This window comes from Podarcis erhardii, assembly GCF_964252035.2.
Source record: "Podarcis erhardii genome assembly, chromosome: 6".
Lineage (NCBI taxonomy): Eukaryota > Metazoa > Chordata > Lepidosauria > Squamata > Lacertidae > Podarcis > Podarcis erhardii.
The window spans coordinates 83,039,142-83,062,529 of NC_138510.1; the positions used below are offsets into that span (position 1 = coordinate 83,039,142).

General features: G+C 40.3%; 1 protein-coding gene across 2 annotated transcripts in view; it reads left to right on the forward strand.

Annotated features, from left to right (window-relative positions):
• DENND1B (DENN domain containing 1B) overlaps positions 1-23,388 on the forward strand; it is a 176,344-nt gene that overhangs the window by 117,391 nt on the left and 35,565 nt on the right. For both annotated transcript variants that reach the window (XM_081865866.1, XM_081865867.1), the window contains exons 12-15: positions 1,592-1,693; positions 11,163-11,288; positions 16,791-16,892; positions 23,166-23,256. In XM_081865866.1, coding sequence (XP_081721992.1) covers positions 1,592-1,693; positions 11,163-11,288; positions 16,791-16,892; positions 23,166-23,256 — 421 coding nt within the window. The remainder of the gene's footprint in view (positions 1-1,591; positions 1,694-11,162; positions 11,289-16,790; positions 16,893-23,165; positions 23,257-23,388) is intronic.

The window sequence follows — 23,388 nt, forward strand, 5'->3', positions numbered from 1 at the left end:
GTAACAAGTAAGTTACATGTGTGATTTTTTCCTGATATTTCTTATTCAGATATTATATAGCATGTTGTATCTTTTAGGAAGTAATCTATGTCTTGGCAAGTTTGAATAATGACACCTGTCATACAGCTGCCTTGGCAGGACTGGTGCTTATTTTGTTGTTTTAGCTGGAATATGATAGAACTTTTTCCTAAGGAATTTGAAAGCACCAGTCAGTTGCATGAACTTGAGTGAGATTCATCGCAGGTGATTCATAACTGCAGGTTTATTTGGCTCTCTTAATTTATGACATAGCCCCCACCCCACCAAATGTACCTACTTCTGATAGGCTCCCTCTTACCCCAATTTGTCAGAAGGGAAAGAAAGTGCTCCAAGATGGCACCAGGGAAGCTTCTTTGCTTGTAGTTCAGTTAGTAACTGTAGTGGCCTGTGGGGCTGGGCAGATTCTTCAACATCAACTTCTTTGGACTGGTCATGTTGTGTGGATCCCTGATTATTGTCTCCCAAAGCAACTATTCTATTCCGAACTTATAAATGGAAAGCGTAAAGCTGGTAATCAACAAAAGAGGTTTAAAGACTCTCTCAAGGCAAATCTTTAAAAATGTAGTATAAACACTGACAACTGTGAAACACTGGCCTGCAAGCGCTCCAATTGGAGAACAGCCTTTACCAAAGGTGTCATTGGCTTTGAAGACGCTCGAACTGAGGACAAAGGGGAGAAACGTGCTAAGAGGAAGGCACATTTGGCAAACCCTCACCATGATCAACTCCTGCCCAGAAACCTATGTCGCCACTGTGGAAGGATGTGTGGATCCAGAATTGGCCTCCACAGTCACTTATGGACTCACTGTTAAGACTGTGTTCATGGAAGACAATCTTACTTGGCTATGAGTAATAGCCAAAGAAGAAGAATAATGATCTTTTCTGATCTTTTACTGAGGGAATAAGTTGGATATCTGTCCAGATGTTCCAGTGCTGTGGCTTTCTTGTGTCTCTGACACTAAAGACTCTCTCAAGAACAGCCTTTACCAAAGGTGTCATGGGCTTTAAAGACGCTTGAACTCAGGACAAAAGGGAGAAATGTGCTAAGAGGACGACATGCTTGGCAAACCCTCACCGTGATCGACTCCGGCCCAGAAACCTAAGGACGTGGGGATCCAGAATTGGCCTCCACAGTCACTTATGGACTCACTATTAAAACTGTGTTCATGGAAGACAATCTTACTCAGCTATGAGTGATCACCAAAGCAGAAAGAAGAATTCAGTGGCATACTGTATCTGATCCTAGAGAACTATACAACCCCCATGATAAATAGCCTGATCCTCTATGCATTTGTTTAATCCCACTTTAAAGCCATGTAAGATAGCAGACATTGCCATATCCTCTGGTGATTAATTCCATAAATTAATTTTGTGTTGTGTAAAGATTCTCTGCTGGCCCTTAGGACAAGAAGAAGCAGGCTAGGAAAAATGTTGCCATATTTCTTTATGTTCCTACTCTGCTGAATCCCCAGTTACCAGTAGCATTTTACCTTATTAAAATAAGCAAATGATGCATTAAGATGCTTGTAACCAATTTTGTTTCCTTGTACAGAGAGTGAAAAGTAAATCACTGGAGGATGTGGTGATGCTAAACGTTGACACAAACACTTTGGAAACTCCATTTAATGACCTGAGCAACCTACCAAGTGAAGTGGTAAGCCTGAGAGGTTTCATTCGTTGGTTTTATCCTCTTAGCTCCTTGAATCGCTGACGTTTTTTCCTGCTTTTACTAGCTGAAATGAAAAGAATGCCCCTTCCCCCACAAAAATAACACTATGCCACCAGCTGTATATTTCCTATTTAAGAGTGTTTGGTGTGTTTTTTTTTACCTGTTTTTGACAGTTGAGGACACGTTGAGTGGAGCATCATGCTTCGTATTGTAAAAAGAAAGAAAGAGAAAAAAAGATAATTATAAAGCTAGCTGCATTCATTAGGCATAGCTGCTTTAAACGCAAGAGTCTCTTCATCTCATTTTAATCATTATATTACAAAGTAGGCATTTCTGTCTGCCTAGTGGCATATCTTGCAGAAGAAGAAGAAGAAGAAGAGTTTTTGAAGGCAAAAAGAAGAAGGGGGCCAATTATCGGCTTCTGGTTCCCTGCCACCTGCCAGCACATCTCCTTTTAATTAATGATCTGATGACACTGGTCAATATAATAAGAAATGCTTGTACAGTTGGGGTCAGAAAATGCACACTTTGATCTCATTCAACTTTCTGAAACATTTATTTGTTTTCTCTAAATTATTTCAGTTTTATTTTAATCTCTTCTATCCTGCTGAGGGCTGCATGAACTGAAAATCCTACTCTGTTTGTCATTTGCTTTGGCAGAGCAAAGACTGCTTACTTATAATTCTATTTGTAAATTAAACTGCAAACCCAGTTTGTCATAAAAGACATTGGATCCTTTTGAAAATGACGAAAACTGTCTTTTGTCTGTAAAGGAAGATAAATTAAATGCCAGTTCCTCCTGGACTTTGATCTTATAGAGATTCCCCCCTCCTGCTGCTTATAATGGAACATATTCTACATTTCATGTTAAATAAGATCTCTCCCCCCAAAATAGCATTTTACTTTCCCTTGCTATCCTGCATCATGGTTCTGAAAAAAAAGGCTCAAATTATCATATTGTGTGCATTTTTGAGGCAGAATTTAGTAAAAGCTGTTGTTACATATCTAGATGTTGGTAAATGTTCCATAATGAGAAAGAAATCATAATCTATTATTCATAAAATGAGTGCTAGGTTTTATGTGCTTTTAAAGAAATATGCCACGGTTCAAGGCAATAGGACATTGAAGGCATTTTTATATTTTTATTTTCATTGTAAATTAATTTAAGACCACAAGTTATTTAGTTCCTGTATTAAATTATCATATACTTTTTGAAGTAATTAATCTTGACCAGAAGCAGATTAAATATTCAGCTGAATACATTTGTTCTTTGCTGTTGGGTGGGAGTGGGGGCAGAAAAAGAAAAAAAAAAGGGTGTTTTCTCGACTGATTGTGGTGCTCAAATTATTTTTAGATGTATAACCCACCTTATCCACAAGTCTACTTATTCTCATAAATTTGAATCTATTTTATTGTGCCAAAAACAAACCACTCATTCCTTAATCATAATACATATATGTTGACCTTGCCGTCTGAATCACCGAAATGAAATTAGCTTATTAGACCCTGAAGCTAGAGTAGTTTCAAAGCGCATGCAGAGTTCTGAACACACAGGGGACTCTCAGTTCTCTTTTGTGAACAGCAGAATGCACTTTGCACCCAGTGGGGCTTTCCCATTACATAGGGGTTTTTTTTGTGTGTGTCTGTAGGTTACAACCCAGCTCTCCTTATGCTCACTAGTCAAAACTGGCTAGAGGGAATGTGTAAACTTATGCAAAATGATGGGCAAGTCACAACTTCATCATGCAAATTTTACAGTTTCCTTAATGACCATATCTTGGCTTGGCATGCGAGGAAACAACATTTCTTAGGCCCATTTTACACACGCCATAGTTACAACTAACAGTACTAATAGCAACTAAGTACAATTTCTACATCCCTGTATGCCTTTGTTTTCTAACTGAAAATATATATACAGAGATTTCCTAAAACAAGTACATCCAGTGGGGAGATGTCTGAGGCTTTTGAACAATCTCACCAAGATACCCTGGATTAAATATGGTACCTTAAGGTCCCTAGGTACTTCAAATGCCATATTTACTCAAGTTGAATGCACCATCAAATCTAATGAGCACCTCCATTCTCAGAACCTTGAAACCAATAAAAGTATTTGCTGGCAAATGTAAATGTGCCATTGGATCTAATGCGCACCTTGATTTTCACAACACAGTTTGGCCAAAAAAGGTGAGTGTTACAGGAACTCACTGAGCTCTTACATGAGCAGACTCACTTTTTCACATGGTATGTGCATTGGATTCTTGTACCTCTCTGAATGGGGGCAAATAGTAAGTGAAAACACTTTAACCTTTTTGGATCAGTGTCTGCAACTACATGCAAGCCTACAAGCCTACAAGCTACTAATATTAATTAGGTTTCCTTGTATTCACTCAGTAAACAACAGGCTTTTTACAAAGGTGCTTCATTGTATAAATATATATAGCAAAATAAGGAAATACCTTATGTATACTCCATAATTCAATTCCACCCCCTCTGCTAAAACAAGGTTTGTTTTGTTATTTGATATTTTTACTGTCCTGATCCCTTTCATTCTAACTCTACCATAAAAACCTTCCTCATGGAGCTAATTTGTTAATTAAAAACACATACAGGCATAGGCTATGTGCACTGTGTAGCCTCTACAGACTTTTTACTTGATAACCTGATAAAGGGCAACACTGTATTATTCAGCAGTAAGAGTAAGTATTCATATGCCTGTATCAGTGTTGACAGTAAATTGCAAAAATATTGTTGACATTTTATTGAGTAACCATAAGTCCCAAAAAAAACTGATGCCAAATTTTACACAAGTATTTACGCAATTATTTAATATACGGTAGATGTAAGTATATTCCTGCATATATGACATAAGGCTCATCATTTTATATCTGTAATCTCTCATTGCCAACTTTTATATTCAAAAAGATAAAAAAAGAGTAGCAGTGAAGGCAACTGAAAAATGAAGGATAAACATATGAAGTTTTACTGCCATTGTCTAAAAACTAATTTAATTTTTTTTGGAAAAAAGATTTCCAATCTTTTCAGTGACTTGTGATTCTCCCCCCCCCACATGAAGGCTAAAGCTTATATCGTTATATAAAGTTTATATCTACTGTTCAGCCTACAGTAGTTTTAACAGCATATGTTCTCAGTACTGTTTAATATGGAAATGTCTCACTTACTGTGGATGGTTTTTCATTCTAAAGAAAAAGTTATCAGTTGAAATCTGAAAAACATTACTGTTCGGCATTGTGCCTAATCAACTCTTTAATAAATTACCTGAGACTTAACGGGCCTTTTTAAATCATTCGCCAAAGCATTTAAATTATACTTACAGGCTAGATGACTTTCTATGCATGTGAACTCTATTAGTTTGTCAGATTGACCAGTGGTCTTGACTGTTCAGAGGTCAGCGGTCACAGTTGTCCTGAATTACCCGTCCTTTTTTTCATGTGGACCCTCTGCTGTGTTGTGTGCTGTAATCTTCTTAATGGCTTCATTCCAATATTCACACATAATATTTTAGATTTATTGACTGTTAGTAATACTACCATGCCAGTAGCAGTTCCGCTACTCCTAAGGTATTCAAAATTGGAAAAATAAATCAATGTAAGGCTTTTCGGGAATCCTTTGTTTCTCTTTCAGGAGGAAAAAGCCCTATTCCTGTCTTCTGCCAAACATACTTGGTTTTTGAAATACATCATTTCACTGTGCATTTGTCTCACACTTGAGAGATATAGCCTCCTCCCCTAAATGAATAGTGGCTTCATTAGGAACAGAAGTTTACTTTTGATACAGTAGTTTAATAATTCTCATTAGTATTTCTTGTACGCCAGTTAGATTGGAGTCCTGAAGTGTGGTGGAAATCAGTAGGGATGAGAATCAAGCAACCTGATTCATGATTCTAAGGTTTTTATGTCAACAGAGTGTAGTAAACGTGTGAGATTGTATCTATGTGTATGTCTATGCAGTGTGTGTGTGTGTGTGTGTAATATACTAATCTGAAGTACCAACATAGTGTGTGTGTGTGTGTGTGTGTGTGTGTGTGTGATATACTAATCTGAAGTACCAACATAGTGTTCATCTCTTAATACGTAGTGTTGAATTCATTTTATTTATTTATTTAAAGTATTTATAAACTGTGTTTGGAGACTCCTGAAGTGGCTTACAAATGATTAAAATCCTAACTATAAAGGTAAAACAGTAGCCATGCTCATAACATACCGTATTTTTCGTCCCATAGGACGCTCCGTCCCATAGGACGCACCTAGTTTTTTGGGGGGGAAATAAAGGAAATTCCCCCCCTTTATTTTCCCCCCCCCCAAAGCAGGTCGGGGAAACCAAACCAGGTCGAGGAACGGCGCTGCGCCTCCCTGCTGTCCCCCGAGCTTGTTGGGCTGGCCGATGTCTGCCTCAGGCGGCAGGCTGCTATCTGCAGCGTGGGGAGCCCTCCGGGGAACTCCTGCAGGGCTCCCCACACTGCGGATGTCTGCCCGGCGCACGGGGCGCTCTGCTTCAGGGCGCCCTGCCTGCCGGGCGGCAGGCTGCTATCCGCAGCGTGGGGAGCCCTGCGGAGAACTCCCGCAGGGCTGCCTAGGCTGCGGATGGGTTCTCGAAGCGCCAGGCGCTCTGCTTTCAGGGCGCCCGATGCTCCAGGAAGCAGGCTGCTATCCGCAGCCTAGACATCCCTGCGGGACCTCCCGCAGGGCTGCCTAGGCTGCGGATGTGTTCTCGAAGCACTGGGCACTCTGCTTTCAGCGCACCCGGCGTTCTGGGAAGCAGGCTGCTATCCGCAGCCTAGACAGCCCTGTGGGAACTCCCGCAGGGCTGCCTAGGCTGCGGATGTCTTCCTGAAGCCTGGAGAGCGAGAGGGGTCGGTGCGCACCGACCCCTCTCGCTCTCCAAGCTTCAGCGAAAGCCTGCATTCGCCCCATAGGACGCACCCAGATTTCCCCTTCATTTTGGGAGGGGAAAAAGTGCGTCCTATAGGGCGAAAAATACGGTACATAAAAGATGCAAACGGAAACAGTTCATATATTGGACCATATGTATCTGTTTTGCAGAGACATTTTCAAAGGTGAGACACTAGCACCAAAAAGGCTAACTCGTGTGCCTGCTAGTCTGATGGAACTAGGCCTGTGAGCAGGGCCTCCCATTATGAACTTAAGGTCTAGGCAGGTTCATATGGGTATAGGAGATACTTTAAATCAGTGTTTCCCAACCTTGGGCCTCCAGCTGTTTTTGAACTACAATTCCCATCATCCCTGACCACTGGTCTTGCTAGCTAGGGGTGATGGGAGTTGTAGTCCAAAAACAGCTGGAGGCCCAAGGTTGGGAAACACTGCTTTAAATAACATGATACCAAGCTATTTAGGACTTTAAAGGTCATCATCAGCACTTTGAATTGAACCTAGGAAGCCAATGCAACTGGTACAACATTGTTGTTCTGTGCTTTGAATGCCTGACCCCCCACAAATGTCCTAGCAGCTGCATCCTGTAACAGTTATTTACCTCAAAGAGGGAAAGCTAGGATATTCTCAGGAACGTCTTTTAATATAACACCTTATTTATTCTACGTAGCAGCCAAAATTTGCTCCTCAATCTGCTTATCATTTAAGCCCCTTAATAAAAATAGCAATTAGAATATAATTACAGTGGTGCCCCGCAAGACGAGAGCCTCGCAAGTCGGAAAACTCACTAGACGAAAGAGTTTTCCGTTTTGGAGGTGCTTCGCAAAACGAATTTCCTATGGGCTTGCTTCGCAAGACGAAAATGTCTTGCGAGTTCCTGCGGGTTTTTTCCCCTCCCCCCTTTTTCTAAGCTGCTTATCCGCTAAGCCGCTAAGCCGCTAAAAGCCGCTAAGCCGCTAATAGCGCTAATCCGCTAAGCCGTCAATGGGCTTGCTTCGCAAGACGAAAAAAACGCTAGACGAAGAGACTCGCGGAACGGATTCTTTTCGTCTTGCGAGGCACCACTGTACAGTGGTACCTCGGGTTAAGTACTTAATTCGTTCCTGAGGTCCGTTCTTAACCTGAAACTGTTCTTAACCTGAAGCACCACTTTAGCTAATGGGGCCTCCTGCTGCCGCCGCGCCACTGGAGCAAGATTTCTGTTCTCATCCTGAAGCAAAGTTCTTATCCTGGAGCACTATTTCTGGGTTAGTGGAGTCTGTAACCTGAAGCGTATGTAACCTGAAGCGTATGTAACCTGAGGTACCACTGTACAACAAATTCTTTACACTAAAGAGCGTCCCACAGCAGGAGGACAACAGCCACTAGTAAATTCAAGTCGATCTTTCGTAGTGGTACCACTCGGCTTTTCTGAAAATGCATATCTTGTCATCTTTCTCTAAAAACTTGACATGAACTTACCTGACACAAGATTCCCTCCAGAATGAGTTCCACAGGGAGGAAAGTGCTTCAAATAGGTGGCCTTAGACCTGGTAACCACTTTCCAAGTTTCAGATGGACTTGTAACCTGCAACAGGGCCTTTCTGACTGACCTTGATGCTCACACAGAGTTGAAGGGGCACCTGTACAAAGAGATGCATCTTCAGGTAACCACAGGCCAAAACCATTCAGGACTTTATAAATCAAAACCAGCACACAGAATTCAACCTGCAAGTTAATTGGTTGTTGTTGTTTAGTCGTGTCCGACTCTTCGTGACCCCATGGACCAGAACACGCCAGGCACTCCTGTCCTCCACTGCCTCCCACAGTTTGATCAAACTCATGCTGGTAGCTTTGAGAACACTATCCAACCATCTTGTCCTCTGTCGTCCCCTTCTCCTTGTGCCCTCCATCTTTCCCAACATCAGGGTCTTTTCCAGAGAGTCTTCTCTTCTCATGAGGTGGCCAAAGTATTGGAGCCTCAGCTTCAGGATCTGTCCTTCCAGTGAGCACTCAGGGCTGATTTTCTTCAGAATGGAGAGGTTTGCAGTCCATGGTACTCTCAAGAGTCTCCTCCAGCACCATAATTCAAAAGCATCAATTCTTCGGCGATCAGCCTTCTTTATGGTCCAGCTCTCACTTCCATATATCACTACTGGGAAAACCATAGCTTTAACTATACGGACCTTTGTTGGCAAGGTGATGTCTCTGCTTTTTAAGATGCTGTCTAGGTTTGTCATTGCTTTTCTCCCAAGAAGCAGGAGTCTTTTAATTTCTTGGCTGCTATCACAATCTGCAGTGATCATGGAGCCCAAGAAAGTAAAATCTCTCACTGCCTCCATTTCTTCCCCTTCTGTTTGCCAGGAGGTGATGGGCCCAGTGGCCATGATCTTTGTTTTTTTGATGTTGAGCTTCAGACCGTATTTTGTGCTCTCTTTCATCCTCATTAAAAGGTTCTTTAATTCCTCCTCACTTTCTGCCATCAAGGTTGTGTCATCTGCATATCTGAGGTTGTTGATATTTCTTCCGGCAATCTTAATTCCGGCTTGGGATTCATCTAGCCCAGCCTTTCGCATGATGTATTCTGCATATAAGTTAAATAAGCAGGGAGACAATATACAGCCTTGTCGTACTCCTTTCCCAATTTTTAACCAATCAGTTGTTCCATATCCATTTCTAACTGTAGCTTCTTGTCCCACATAGAGATTTCTCAGGAGACAGATGAGGTGATCAGGCACTCCCATTTCTTTAAGAACTTGCCATAGTTTGCTGTGGTTGACACAGTCAAAGGCTTTTGCATAATCAATGAAGCAGAAGTAGATGTCTTTCTGGAACTCTCTAGCTTTCTCCATAATCCAGCGCATGTTTGCAATTTGGTCTCTGGTTCCTCTTTTGGATTACGGTCAGACTATATGGTTCCATGGGCTATATTACCTCTTAGCCTGGCACTTGCATTCTGTAGCATTTTTTTGAACATACTGAAAATGTCCAATTAAAGAAAAACCAAAACATTTTTGGCCATACTTCAAAGCCAGCCCCATGCTGCAGTGATTGAGAAATGTACACCATATTGAGATCCTTGGAAGATAAAAGTGGTATATAAATGTAAATAAATAAATATAGCTGCAGTTGTTATTGCACCTAGTTTTCTCAAAGGTTGTATATGACATATATATACTTTAATTAAAAAAACAACTCAGTGTAATAGTAAACTAACTCACAGGTAACAAAATTGCATAAATTTATTTTGCAACCTTGAACTCTGTAACTTTAAAAATTGTAGATTGTAATTTTTTTGTAGTTTTTAAAGACGTTTTAGTGAACATTGGTGTAGGCTCTCCATGGACTAAATGAATCAGACTCTAAACTTTTATCTGGATCTATGGAGTTTGGATATAAATTGAAAAGATCACAGCTATAGGGAAAAGACCTATACTGTAAAGGCCTTTCTGCATAGATTATTAACATCATAACTCAATATTTTCCCCCACAAAACTATAGTTATAATTGGACCCAATGGGGGTCTGTTTCTTTGATCAGATCACAGTAACCACGACTTTACACTGGAAAATGTCACTACTGTGAAGGTTTATCACCTGTAGAGCTGGTCTTTTCTCTGATGCCGTGTTCAGCTCTCATTAGCATTATTCAGAGTTTAGTTGTTAATTAGATTGATGCTTCAATTACAGTCATCACTGACAAGAATAGCCGTGACTGCTTGCATGAAGAAGAAACAAAAGGATATTCATTTGTGCAGGCAGTTTTTCCCCTTCAAAGCATGACATCTGCATTGCCATCTTCATATATGCATAAATGCAGTGGCTGTAACCCCAAAATTTTGCATATTCTGCATACAGGGGCCTGATTTACCTATCACATTAAACCACAGTTAATTGTGAGTTGTTTAATTGTGAGTTACTGCAAACACGCTTGTCCCTCCCTGGCTTCTGCAATCACCTTATGATGCAACAATTATTTTTTTTAAGCTATAATGACCACATCACCACCAACTAGTTAGTAGGGCCCGTTCAGTATCACAGTGAGTTTCGTGAAGTCTATTCTGGAAAGGTAAAGACCTTGTGCACTTGTGAGTTTGTCTCCTATAGCCACCAGTAAGAGCCCAGGGACTATATAGGGCTGCCCTAAGTGACAAGCTGAGCTTCAGCTGAGCCTCCCAGAAAAACCTTTGTAACACAGACAAATGAAAGAAACCCGGTCGGTGCCGCCTTAGACAAGTAGGCACATGTTATGATGGTGGCAAGAAATCTGCAGTAGGAGAGGCTCACAAGCCATTTACTGTAAAATAATTAAAGCTTATTTATGTCAAGAGGCCTTGGAGAAAAAAAGAGAGCATAAACCAATTTGCATTAGCCGTTTACTATCTCCCCTGCTTTCATTTCAATTAACAGACCAGCAGGTGTTCTTTGCAGTTAAAAAGATAAGCTATCAAGGAAGAGGATGACTTTTTGGCTGACCTGCAGACACCATGGTTTGCCTGCTGATTGGGTTCGTGTCTCCCTGTACCAATTTCTGAGGTGTTAATTTAACTGCTCCTCTCTGTCACGCAGGTCTCGGCCTTGAAAAATAAACTGAAGAAGCAGTCCACAGCTTCCGGTGATGGAGTAGCCAGGGCCTTCCTGAGGGCACAAGCAGCGTTATTTGGATCCTACAGAGATGCTCTAAGATACAAACCAGTAAGTGATGCAGTTCAAGTATCCATTTCCCATTGACTCTTAAGATTGCAAATATTCTTAATGTCTGTGAGGAGGAATGCTAAACATCTCACCAGAGTTAGAAAAAAACACACCCCTCCAGGTAAACAAGTCCGAAGGTTGGTTGTGGAAAGGCAAAGTCCAGTGAACGCAGACTACAGCAGCTGTTGGTAAAAGCCTTTGTGAGCTCATGGGCCAAAACGCCCAACAAATACCCCAGCATTTATGTGTCACTTTAGAGACCCAGTGTGGTTGGTATATGGAAAATGTCTGGGTGCAAGTGGCAGTTGTTTTGGACTGGGGGCACACTTTCCAGATACTGCCTCCCAGTTTGCTACTGGCCCAGGCTCAGTTTCCCCCAAGTTGCTGAATGCCAGGGGTGCCAACTTCAAAAATATTGGGAGCAGGGGGCAGGTAAGCTACACCTGACATAATCAATCACATGACACAGTTCACGCTCGCCATTGGAATAGCAATTCCCATCAACTTGGGGGAGGAGCTGGCCCCCTCAACTATTTTATTGGGGGGCCAAAGACCCTAGGAATTGGCTGCTATGCTGAATGCTGTGGCATCGAGTGCTGTGAATCAACTCTTTTGCATCCTAGTATCTTGCTGAAAAGCTGGTACATATGTAGGTTAGGTTAATATCTGTTCTTCTAGAGCAGGTGGCCAACTGTGGCCCTTCAGATGTGGTCAGACTCCAGCTTCTATCAACCCCAGCGAGCATGGACAAAAGATGGGGATGGTGGGAGTTGTGGTCCAGCAGTATCTGGCCAGCCATAGGTTAGCCACCTCTGTTCTAAAGCAATACATTATTGTAGTTCTAAAATTGGTAACTGTGAAGCACGTGGGGTAAAAAATAGTCCTGACCCAGTACTATCGTACTCAAAACTGTGATTTTCCAAGGCTCCAAGCAAAGGTCTTTCCCAGCCTTGCTATCCGAGTTTCTCTGAACTGAAGCTTAAACTTGGCACCTGGAGTATCCAAAACATTAGCTCTGCTCTTCTCCCTAACCTTGTTAGGAGGAGTAGATTTAGAAGGGTCCAGCTAAATGATATCTAGTTCAGCTATATTTAGACAAAAATAGGATAAATGTCCAAAACTATGAAAGTAGTTCAAGGGACATCATCATCTTTGCACCGAGATCAATAGTGGATGTGCAGTAAAATGTGGCATTAACAGAACAATTGAAAAAAAGATTTTTGTTCTCAAATATTTTTTTCCAGTAGTAAATAGTAATTCCGATATCTTGAAAGCTTTGGATTTTGTTCTGTACCAGTACTGCAGAACTCCTTGTGATTTTGAAGTGAAAGTATAAATTCATTTTCTATATATAAATATTTCAGCACTTTACTGAACATCCCATTTCCATTTTCTAGTATATGCCAACATTTTGATTCATGAAGTACTCTTGAATTTTTTTCTCCCCCTCTCCACTATAGATCTGGTTGAGTTTTACAGTACATTAATTGTGTGTATACAAATTGAAGAATAAATTTCTAACTAAAATCCCAGCAGACTCCTATATAATCTGCCCACACCCCCATTAATGTTGTTCCTCTAGTTTGAGTCTAAAGGTTTCTAAGACCTGCTTAGGACAAATCTCAGTACTGCTATCCCAAATATTTAAGTTGCCTCTTCTTGCACTGTTCTCTGCTTGCATTTATCAACATAAGAGGATGCTGCAGGATGTTTAATAGTTAAATATAAGAGACAAGCAGACCTCAAGCCTTTCTCTAATTTTTCAAATCAGTAATCAGTAAGCCTTAGTGTTTAAACAAAGTTATGGGGGTAAATTTCTGTTTAAAATGTTAACATATGCCCCCCGCCTCTCTCTGTGTGGTTGCCTTTATTCTTGCAGAGGTGCCACTATCTTTTTTTACAGAGTTATCTTTTTCTTAGCTAGCTTTCTGAAACAATGCCAGCTTTTTAAAAGTGCAATATAAATCAGGTTAGCTGTTTATGTTCCTTACAATCTTTTAACGATGCATGTTTTTAAGAGTGGTGATTTCTTTCAGGTATCCCCCCCCCCTTCATGCTTTATCATGAAGATGTACACATTTATCATGCATAATGTCCCCTCCCGCTCTCCCGAGCCGTTTCACAAATTATCAAGTAGTTTTTCTGTTCTCCTTTTCTTAATAAGCTTTGTTCATAATAAATGTGGTCAAACTTCTGCCGTGGTCTCTTGTCCACTTCTTTTGACCTAGACAGCAAGATTTTCATTGACTTAATCATTTTTGGCATAGCCTGCTATAACAGAGAAACCGAGAAAAGAAAATTAAGAATGGGAAGGATGACATACTCTCCTATTCTTATCTTTTGCATAGAGTTCAGAAAAGAGCTCTGATTCTAAAACCCTCCTCCCCTATCCCACAGGACCCTACCCTCAGCTTCCCCTACTACCCAATCTAACTTTTCCTTCTCCCTTCAGAGTAGGAGTGAAAGAAAAAGCAGAAAAAGTAGATTGTGACCTACTAGTGGAAGAAGCACAATGGACAGCTTTCCCATCACACGGGTCACAACTCCACTCTGTTTTTCTCTGCCTCTAGATCAGCCTAAGAAGCACTGCTTCAGGAAAGCAGTAGCAACAGCTCTTTCCAGGGGGGTGCAGTTTAAAATAATTTGACTCCCGGTGCCCCTCTGCTTGTATCCAGCATGGTTTTGAAATGAGCCTGGCTATTAAAAGAAAAAGAAAAAAAATCCGGAAATAACTTGACACATTTTCAACCTAGTCCAAGTCCTTACTGGCACCGACCCCTTCCCCTTCTGTTCCCTAGTCTCAGTCCCCCAGCTAGGAATTTCCCAGGAATTTTGGGGAGTGTGCCTTCTTTGTCTGCTGTCTACTCTGATAGACAGACACTCACCAGGATCCAATTTGTTTTTTATTTGTTTGTTAAATTTCTGGACTGTGCTTTATCTGAGGGTCGCAGGGCAGTTTACAATATAAAAAACACAAAAATGCAAAACATCGTAACAAACAAACAAAAATACCTGCTCCCTCACAGTTTAAAAGGCCATAAATCGCCGAAGGCCTGGGAGAAGAAGAATGTTCTTGCGTATAGGGCAACTAAAGCAGTTTCTGTGCCAAAGCCAAGCCTAAACCCCGATTGAAGTGGATCTAGAAAAGATATACCATATTTTTCGCTCTATAAAATGCACCAGACCACAGGACGCACCTAGTTTCTGGAGGAGGAAAACAAGAAAAAAAATATTCTGAATCTTAGAAGCCAGAACAGCAACAGGGATCGCTGTGCAGTGAAAGCAGCAATCCCTCTTTCTGCTCTGGCTTCTGGGATAGCTGCACAGTCTGCATTCGCTCCATAAGATGCACATACATTTCCCCTTACTTTTTAGGAGGGAAAAAGTGAGTCTTATAGAGCAAAAAAATACAGTAGTTTCTTCCAAGAGTGCCTGCATCTGGTCCGTGACTGTACACTCAAGAACCTTAGTCAGAGGTCTTTCCCAGCCCTGAAACCTGAAGATGCTGCTTATTGAACCCAGTCTTTTCTGTGTGCAAAGCATTTTCTTTACCCCTGTGCTTTTCCGTAGCTACCAAGTTACTCCTAGGTTTCTAAATCCATCCTGTGTCAACCATGGTTAAAGAGCGACAAATAAGCAACCCTGTTAGTTAAACAACAGAAACACCTAAATCGGTTTGTAATATCTCAGGCAAAAAGACAGCAACCAATGTATTACAAACTGAGTCTTGTTTTGCATGGAAAGAATTCTGGTTCATATTGCTTAGCATATTTAGAAGCAAGAATATCTCCTCTGCTGTGCCAGATTTCCCTTTCCTTCTAATAAAATTGGATAGGTTAAGCTCTTGTGCTCAAGATGATTGTTCTGTTTAAGTCAATGCATCAGAGTTATTTACAGTGATATTAAGGCGCTTTCTTAAAATGTGAATGCAGCTTAAATGGAATCAGTCCTGCTGTGCCCAACAGTCCATGAAGATGAGTTGGGGAGAGATGGAATTCTACAATAACTGTTGTTAAAGAGGACAGATAACTTGTTTGGCATAGATTTTTTGGGGTCCAAGTATTAGCAGTCTCCTCTTCTGTATAGAATCCCTACTAGGCTTTGATTGAACAACTTTGAAAGTATGTTGTAAATCAATACTAAAAGGACCATTAGAGCATGTGTCCGCTACGTATCAGCACAGCATTCCTCCAAAGGCTACGTTCTAGACCGAAGCATCACAAGGAACAAACAAGTCAATGGCAGAAATTTATTGCATTAGAAAAACTCTAGGGAATTGCATTAGCAACAGTTGCTAATTTTTGTTTCTGAAGCCTATTGCAGTAACAATAACTTCCACGAAATTTCAGGAAGAGATCTTAATCAATGGCAAACAGATAAAAAAGAAAGTGCTAGTATCCAAGGAGCTCAGCGCACAAAGCACTTCCATGTGCATGTGGAATTGTAGACTGCTGAGTGCTGGGTTGAGAATTTCCCCTCTCTGGCATAAGTACTTAGTGGCTTATGACAGACTTCTCCCACAACTCTCACAGAATCTTTTCAGGAAGATCCAAATGTAAGTGTAGTCCCATTGATTTCAGAGGGCAATGTAGGCATAAGCTTTTATCTCTGATTTAAGTCAATGGGGCTAAAATGCACACAATTCTGACTGGATTGTTGCCTCAAGAATTCAATGGAATATTGTTCATGTAAATATCTTGGAGCCTATTCAGATCTTTTGGATAAACAGACTCAGATAAATTCAGGTGCACCCAATAGAGAACTAAGCAGCCACTGGAGCCTTATGGGAAATCCACAATGAATCTGCAGGACTGAAGGATTTGAATAATTCAAATTTGGATGATTGGGGAAATGGAGCTCACTGTAGTTCATTATAGAATTACAGGAATGTAAAAGGTTTCAAAGTAACCCCACGATTCATACTTGGCAAATCTTATAACCATGGAGGTCTCGTTCATTCTGCTCTTATATATCTCTTTACCACATTTCAGAGATTTTCCCCACAGGCCAAAAAAATACATAGATATTGCTTTTAACAAACTGCTTGCCTTTCAGAAGAAAGGGGTTAAAAAAAAGTTGCACGGGGAAAAATAAATATAGTTTTAGTTGTGTGGTAAAGGGGGCATATGTGTGGTAAAGGGGGCATAAAAATTATTAGATTTTGCTGATATATGCATAATAAGATTATGATAAGAATTGCAGTGACTTAGTGGCCATGCCAAGGTCCCTTTGGGGAGTCTTGCATAGGTAAGAATGGTCTCAAATCTTGTTCTCTGTGTTAAACGTAAATTAAGATTTGTTACATGTGAATTTCAGGTTTTTGTTACTTCTGTCTCCTGCATTTGTTTGGGAGTCAGCAAATGCCCACATGGCTTAAGGATATGTAATTCTTCAGTGCTGAAAATTAGTGAGTGATATATTTGTTTGTGTGTGTGTCTCGAATAGAACTGCACTGACTGTTCCCAAATAAATATCTTGCTAATTTCCTTTCTTGTAATTTAGGGCGAGCCTGTCAGTTTCTGTGAAGAAAGTTTTGTCAAGCATCGTTCCAGCACTTTTAAGCAGTTTTTGGAAACTGCAGTGAACCTTCAACTTTTTAAACAGGTACAGAGCGAGTGGCTTCTCAGTTTAGTTCTCCTCTATTGTACATGTATGAAAACTGAAGAATAGATTCAATCTGTGCAATATGTTCCCACATTTCATATCTATTGACCATTTCTATCAGCAACTCTGGAGATTATGCAAGGAGAATTCAAGAGGTCTAGTCAATCTACTACAGTTCCAAAACTATGCTTTGTTCAAACAAGCCAGGATCAAACTGTAACTTCTGGCCCTGATTCATTTGCAAATCGTGTTTTAAACTAATCAGAGTTTCCTGCGTTCTGACATAATAAGGAACTTTGGTTAGGTTATAAGCAGATGCCTCTGATCTATTCTTCACTGCTACAACAGATTCAGTTGTTCCCCACTGAATCCTAAATTCTAGGTTTGAAGCTAGATGTTCAGAGGTGGGGGCTTAATGGAAGCAGTCTAGAAATACTCTTAACTTGCTGGAATTAGGGAGGTGCTTCAATTCTGTCCTGGACATATCCTTGCCAGTGCTGGCTGCCATTTTCTATCAATTTCTTTTGAGCCTGTAAATGTCTAATTAAATATTAAGAAAGGTGTCATAAGACTTGCTCCTCCCTTGTTGGAAGAAACTGATCCTTAAATGGCTGCCATGAAGATATCCACTGCTTGGGTGGGAAGAGGAAAATACAATATAAATATGACCAAGGGGTCAGTCCAAAAAGGTTATTTTTATAGTGCTGGATAAACACTGCGGCACAAGCTACAGGTCAAAGCAGAAAACGCCATCTCTGATTAAAGCATCAGGAATCTTAGGTGGGGAGGCCGTGTTTAACTAATCTGCTAGCTCTCTTTGAAGATATACTACCATGATAGATAAGAGAAATTCAGAGGGTGGTAGCCAACTTTCACTATAAAAAATGGTAAGTTTGTGTCTGAGATTTAACGGCTGAGGTAGAGATTTACGACAACGTAAGTGAAATATGTGCAGCTTTTAATTGGGTAGAACAGAAATAATATTATCTTCCAAGAGGCAAAGGAAGATGTTATAAAACTATTTCATTTTTATAGCCAATGTATTGCCTCTTCTTCAGTTTATTTTGGATATCATCCTTCCTCCTTATCCTTCATCCAGCTGCCTCTTATCCAAGAGTTCTTGTTTGTAATTGGGTCTCTTTCAAGGTTATTTGAGTTATAAGAAGGCTCAATTTAAAACTTTGCTGTATCCAATGCAAAGCATTCTTCCTTTGCAACAGGAAATAAATCTTTTAAACAGTCCGAAGGCCTATAGTGGAATAATATGTAGATAGGAGAAAGCAGTTTTATTACGGTAGTTTTGGGAGACACATCCATGTGTTAACTCTGGCTCTTTGGGGAAAGTTGAATCATAATAAATTTATAGGCTAGATTATAAGGGCTGTGAATACACAGTGTTATATAGCACCGATAAAACAAATAGGTCATAGAAGACTTTGGACTAGATTGGTGGCTCCGCAAAGGGGCAACTATTGGTGTGCTTCCCATTCACTGCCTTCTAATCCTCTTCAAAACCCACCTACTTCGAAATGGAAATCAACAGGGAAGATATGCAATTGGGGGAGAACGAGAAGGGTATCCTATGTGGCTACAGAGCAAAGCTATGTTATAACAACAATATTGGTATATCACTGCTAATGCTCAGGATCTCTACATACACATTACTAAGCAACATTTGCCATGCTTATTGCACCAATATTGTTTGGTTGTGCAAATAAGAGGCCACAGATGGGATGATTTCAATCTGATGATGATTGGTATGGGACTACTGGCACCAGCAGACTTGAACGAATGAACCCACAATTACTCCAGCCTTGAGTATATCTCATATTTGGTATTAACTCCTGCACTGTCGCTTACAGCTGCTTTGGAAAACCGTGGCTGCTACAGCTGATGGCAGCTAGCTGTTACGAAAAGAATCATAAGTAAGAATCAAAGGTCAAGAAGGAAAGATCAAAGCGTGTCTTCGTAATGCTAAATCTTAGCACAAAAAAGGTCCCTTAGGGGGAGAAAAAGGACAGCATCTTGATGTAATTTGGAATCGGGAAGTCAGGCTTGCATGTAATTTGGCAAATAGATAACTGGGAGATCTCTTTCCATGATGGTAAATACTGTAAGAAACAGAACATTATTTTTTGCACTTCTTTGCGTGTACTTACTGCAGCATTCAGAAGTGCATTCAGCATTTCCAGCCCTTCTGAATTTTTTGTGCAAATGTGCTCTTGGTTCAACGACCACTTATTTAATCTTAGAGGCCACTACGTTCTTCAGGGCCAGAGGTGGTCAGCTCCATAATAAAGTTGATACCTACCTAGCAGAAAAATGTCATGGCTAATGGAGCATAGTTCCCAGTTGCACCAATCCTTAGGATGTGTGCGCGCAACGTTAAATCATGACAGTGTGAGACTTTTGTTCCTAAACCAAGGCTACTAGGGGCTAAATGAAGGGTGAGATCCAGTGCTGTTCAAAGCAACCCATTGAAATAAATGGACAGAGTATGACTAACATTGGGAGCCACATCCAGCTCGATTACTAATTGTCCATCACTGTTTTATGATATACTGTTAATTTTGTAGGTGAAATAAAATCCAGTCCAGCTAACACTGCTCTGTAGAACCACTGTTCATTTCAGTGCAATTCCCTTTTGTATTAAAATGGTCTATGCAAGATTTCAGCTCCCCACTGCCCGCCTCCCATATCCTAAAGCTTAGCAGCTTAGTTTGTGTCTGTGTAACTTTACCTAATGATTAGACTATCCATAAATCATGTGCTGGTTTTATAGCGAGGGATGAATTCTTAGCTTTTCCCTGAATAGATAATGTCTTGTGGTTCAAGGGATGCTTTCTGCACCCTGGTAGCTAAAGGTGCTTTATCTCATTCTTGCTGTGAAACAATCCAGCGATCCCATACTGTGGTCTGACCATGAACCAAACCCATTTGGGAAAAAGCCAGCTTAAGTGGGGTGGGTAAAAAAAGTTAGCTGAGGAGAAGAGGAAATAATCGCCCGTGATAGTGTGTACTTTGCTACTGCTGTGTCTGCGTTTATCTTCTTTCTTAAAAAATGTACTCGTGGAACAGTTTGTTTCATGTCATCAGTCTATCCATTGACAAGCATCAGATTGTCACTGACGGGTCTGTTTGGATAATCTGTGATAGTGTATGACAGTCAGCCAAATAATTAATTTCTATTGGCTCCTGTGTACTGTTTCAGTTAACAGCAATTCGGTAGTAATTCATGTTGAAAAATGCGCAATCAGTCAAATGCTTTCCCCGTTTATCTCATACTTGGGCTACCACCTAACCCTGACCAAAATAGATTACTGCTTGAAAGCATTCTAAAAATGTCAGTGCTTTTGAAGAGTTGGGGAAGACTCTTTGTTTTTATTAATCCTTTAAGGCAAATTAAAGCTTTTAACAAAACATTGTAGTTTCTTTTACTAAGTTGTTTAGCATTGTGAACAATTCTTGATCTTGTATTCTTAATCCGGTGTTACTTCACACCATGCGTCTGTCTATAGGCAGACTCTAAATTTCTCTATGGCTCAGATTAGCATTTTCCATGGTTTGGTGAATTACGGGCATGTCTTAGTCTCACATGCTGATTTCTTATTCTGTTTCCTAGTTTGTTCTAATCAGATAGAGCCATGAGGTCCAAATGGGCTTAAATGGCAACTGCCTCCAAAGCATGATTTGAAAACAAGTGGGTTAGCATGGTTAGTATTAACCATAGTTTGTCTGACTTTAGCATTGGAAAAAAATATAGTTAGGCAAACCAGGAAAGAGAAGGGAGAATACATGTGAGGGAAGGGACGGTATAAACCTCTGGCATGTTCCCAGTCCTTCAAACTATGGTGTAAAATGAACCAATGTATGTACCTAAATAATAAACTTTACAAAGGTAAGTCACAAAGTGTTTGTGGCTATAATTAAATTTGGACCATGTGTGGGCATATATTCAACTGAATATGAAGAAATTAATGAAGAGAAAGTGGTATGGAAGGTTCAGCTCTTTGGCTCTGGCCTATAATAATACTAAGGAAATGAATGGACTCTTCCTTGAGTCATCCTGTAAAACTGACTGGAGCATAGTTCTGTTCCTCAGATGAGTAAATCATCAACTTTGCTTCATGAAACTCTATGAAATATAAATGCTCGGGTACAACACGGTACAATTCATTGCATTATTTAATGACTATGGAGGTACCCTGGGAAAGAATCAGAATTTGCAAATTAGGCCCTGTAGAATATGTGCATATTACTCTCACTGCCCTCTTGTGTAACACATGCAAATGTCTCCCACATCTGTACATTCCAGATGTGTGCGTGGAACTCTCACATTTCTTCACAGGGAGATGAGTGTCCAAGTCTTCTGAGAGGGGGCGTTACTCATTTGTTTTTGTTTTGTTATGTTATGTTATGTATTTTATATTATTATTTTGCATTTTCCCCTTTAAGAACTGCCCTGAGATCTTCAGATGAAGGGCAGTATACTAATAATGAGGATGATTATAATTAATAATAATAATAATAATGTCACTCAATATCTCCAAGTCCTCCTCCTGCTTCTACTTTGTTAACATGTTAAGCCACACTCAATTGGTTTGGTTTCTCATCAAACATCAGCACTGGCACCAGCCATGCATCAAGTGGGAAGGTGTTCCATAATTGGGTGCCACAACAGAGTAAGTTCTTTCTCTGGTTGTTGCAAAGCAGATTCATCATTATTTCATTGATGTCCACAATTTGTTTGCTGCTTAATCAAAGTTATCTCTGGGCTGTGTACAATAAAACTAAAAATGAGCTAAAACGACAACAACAATTTCATTATTTGTACCCCACCCATCTGACTGGATTGCCCCAGCCACTCTGAGCGGCTTCCAACATAGAAAAACATAATAAAACCTTAAACCTTAAAAAGCTTCCCTATAAAGGGCAGCTTCAGATGTCTTCTAAAGGTTATATCTCCTTAACATCTGACGGGAGAGTGTTCCACAGGGTGGGCGCCACTACCTAGAAGGCCCTCTGCCTGGTTCCCTATGGATTCACTTCTCGCAGTGTGGGAACAGCCAGAAGGCCCTCGGTGCTTGATCTCAGTGTCCAGTCTGAACAATGGGAGTGGAGATGCTCCTTCAGGTATACAAGGCCGAGTCCTTTTAGGGCTTTAAAGGTCAACTAGAATTGAACTTTATTTTATATATTTGGCTATTTCTGAGTAACATTTGTGAAATAATAGACTGTGGCGGAAAGGAAATAATTGGCTTTAGTAGAAAGATTCGAAGATAATAAGTATAAATATAATTTAAAGTCTAAATTTAAAGGTATATGGTTTTGAAAGTAAAGATAAAGTTAAAGGTAATATTGATAAATTTGAAATAGATTGTTAAGATAAATTATTCTTTTTTTTTGACAAATATGGGAAGAATTTGCTGAAACAATGATTAAATTGGAATACAAAAAAGGGAGGTATGAGGAAGTCTAAGACACAAGATAATGAAATGAAGTTATTTTGAATCATGTTTACTTTTCTCTCTTTTTTTCTTTTTTCTTTTGCATTTTTTCTGTTTTTGTTTGCTTATGTTTTAAATGTTTTTGTATCTTGAAAATTTGAATAAATATTATTAAAAAAATAAAAATAAAGGTCAGCACCAACACTTCAAATTGTGCTCGGAAACGTACTGGGAGCCAATGAAGGTCTTTCAGGACCGATGTTATAAAATCAGATTTCAGTTAAAAGGCTGCCTGGAACAAAAGCGCCAGGCGTTCAGCAGGAAGGAGGCCTCTCTGACCTCACCTGGTAGGGAGTTTCACAAAACCAGGCCCTTGATACTGAATGCATGGCTTCTTATGGATGCATGCCATGCATCTGAGCCTTGAAGGGACACTAGCAGTGACTCTCCCAAAGGTGCCAGTGATCAAGCAGGGATCAGGCAGTGCTCCTTGGATGCAGGACAGCCAAGATGATTTCAGCAGCCGATCTTAACACATGGGTAGATTCATATGGGCGGAGATGCTAATTCAAACATTTAGGGTCCAGGTTGCTTTGAACTTTTTAATACAATTGCTAGCACCTTAGATATGGCCCATTAGCAGATTGGCAGCCTGCAGAATCCTCTCAGGAGCAAAATCAGAGAATTAGCTGACAATAATGGGGCTCCTTCTGTAACTCTGGCACTTTCTGTAGGGCTGTCAACAAATAAGAATTAAACAGAAGGTTTGAAACGTAAACCTTCAACAAAGACATAATTGCTTTCATCCACTTTTTTCTTTTTGCAGTTCATTGAAGGTCGACTTGCAAAGCTAAATGCAGGAAAAGGGTTTTCTGATGTGTTTGAAGAAGAAATCTCTTCGGGTGGCTTTGGTGGAGGTATAGATTTTTGTCCATACTGTTTGGGTCATTCTTGTTGCATTGAAATTATCGTTGTTTTTGTTAAAATTTCTATACCACCCTTCATCCAAGAACCACAAGGCGGTTTACAATGTAAAAACACAGAAATAC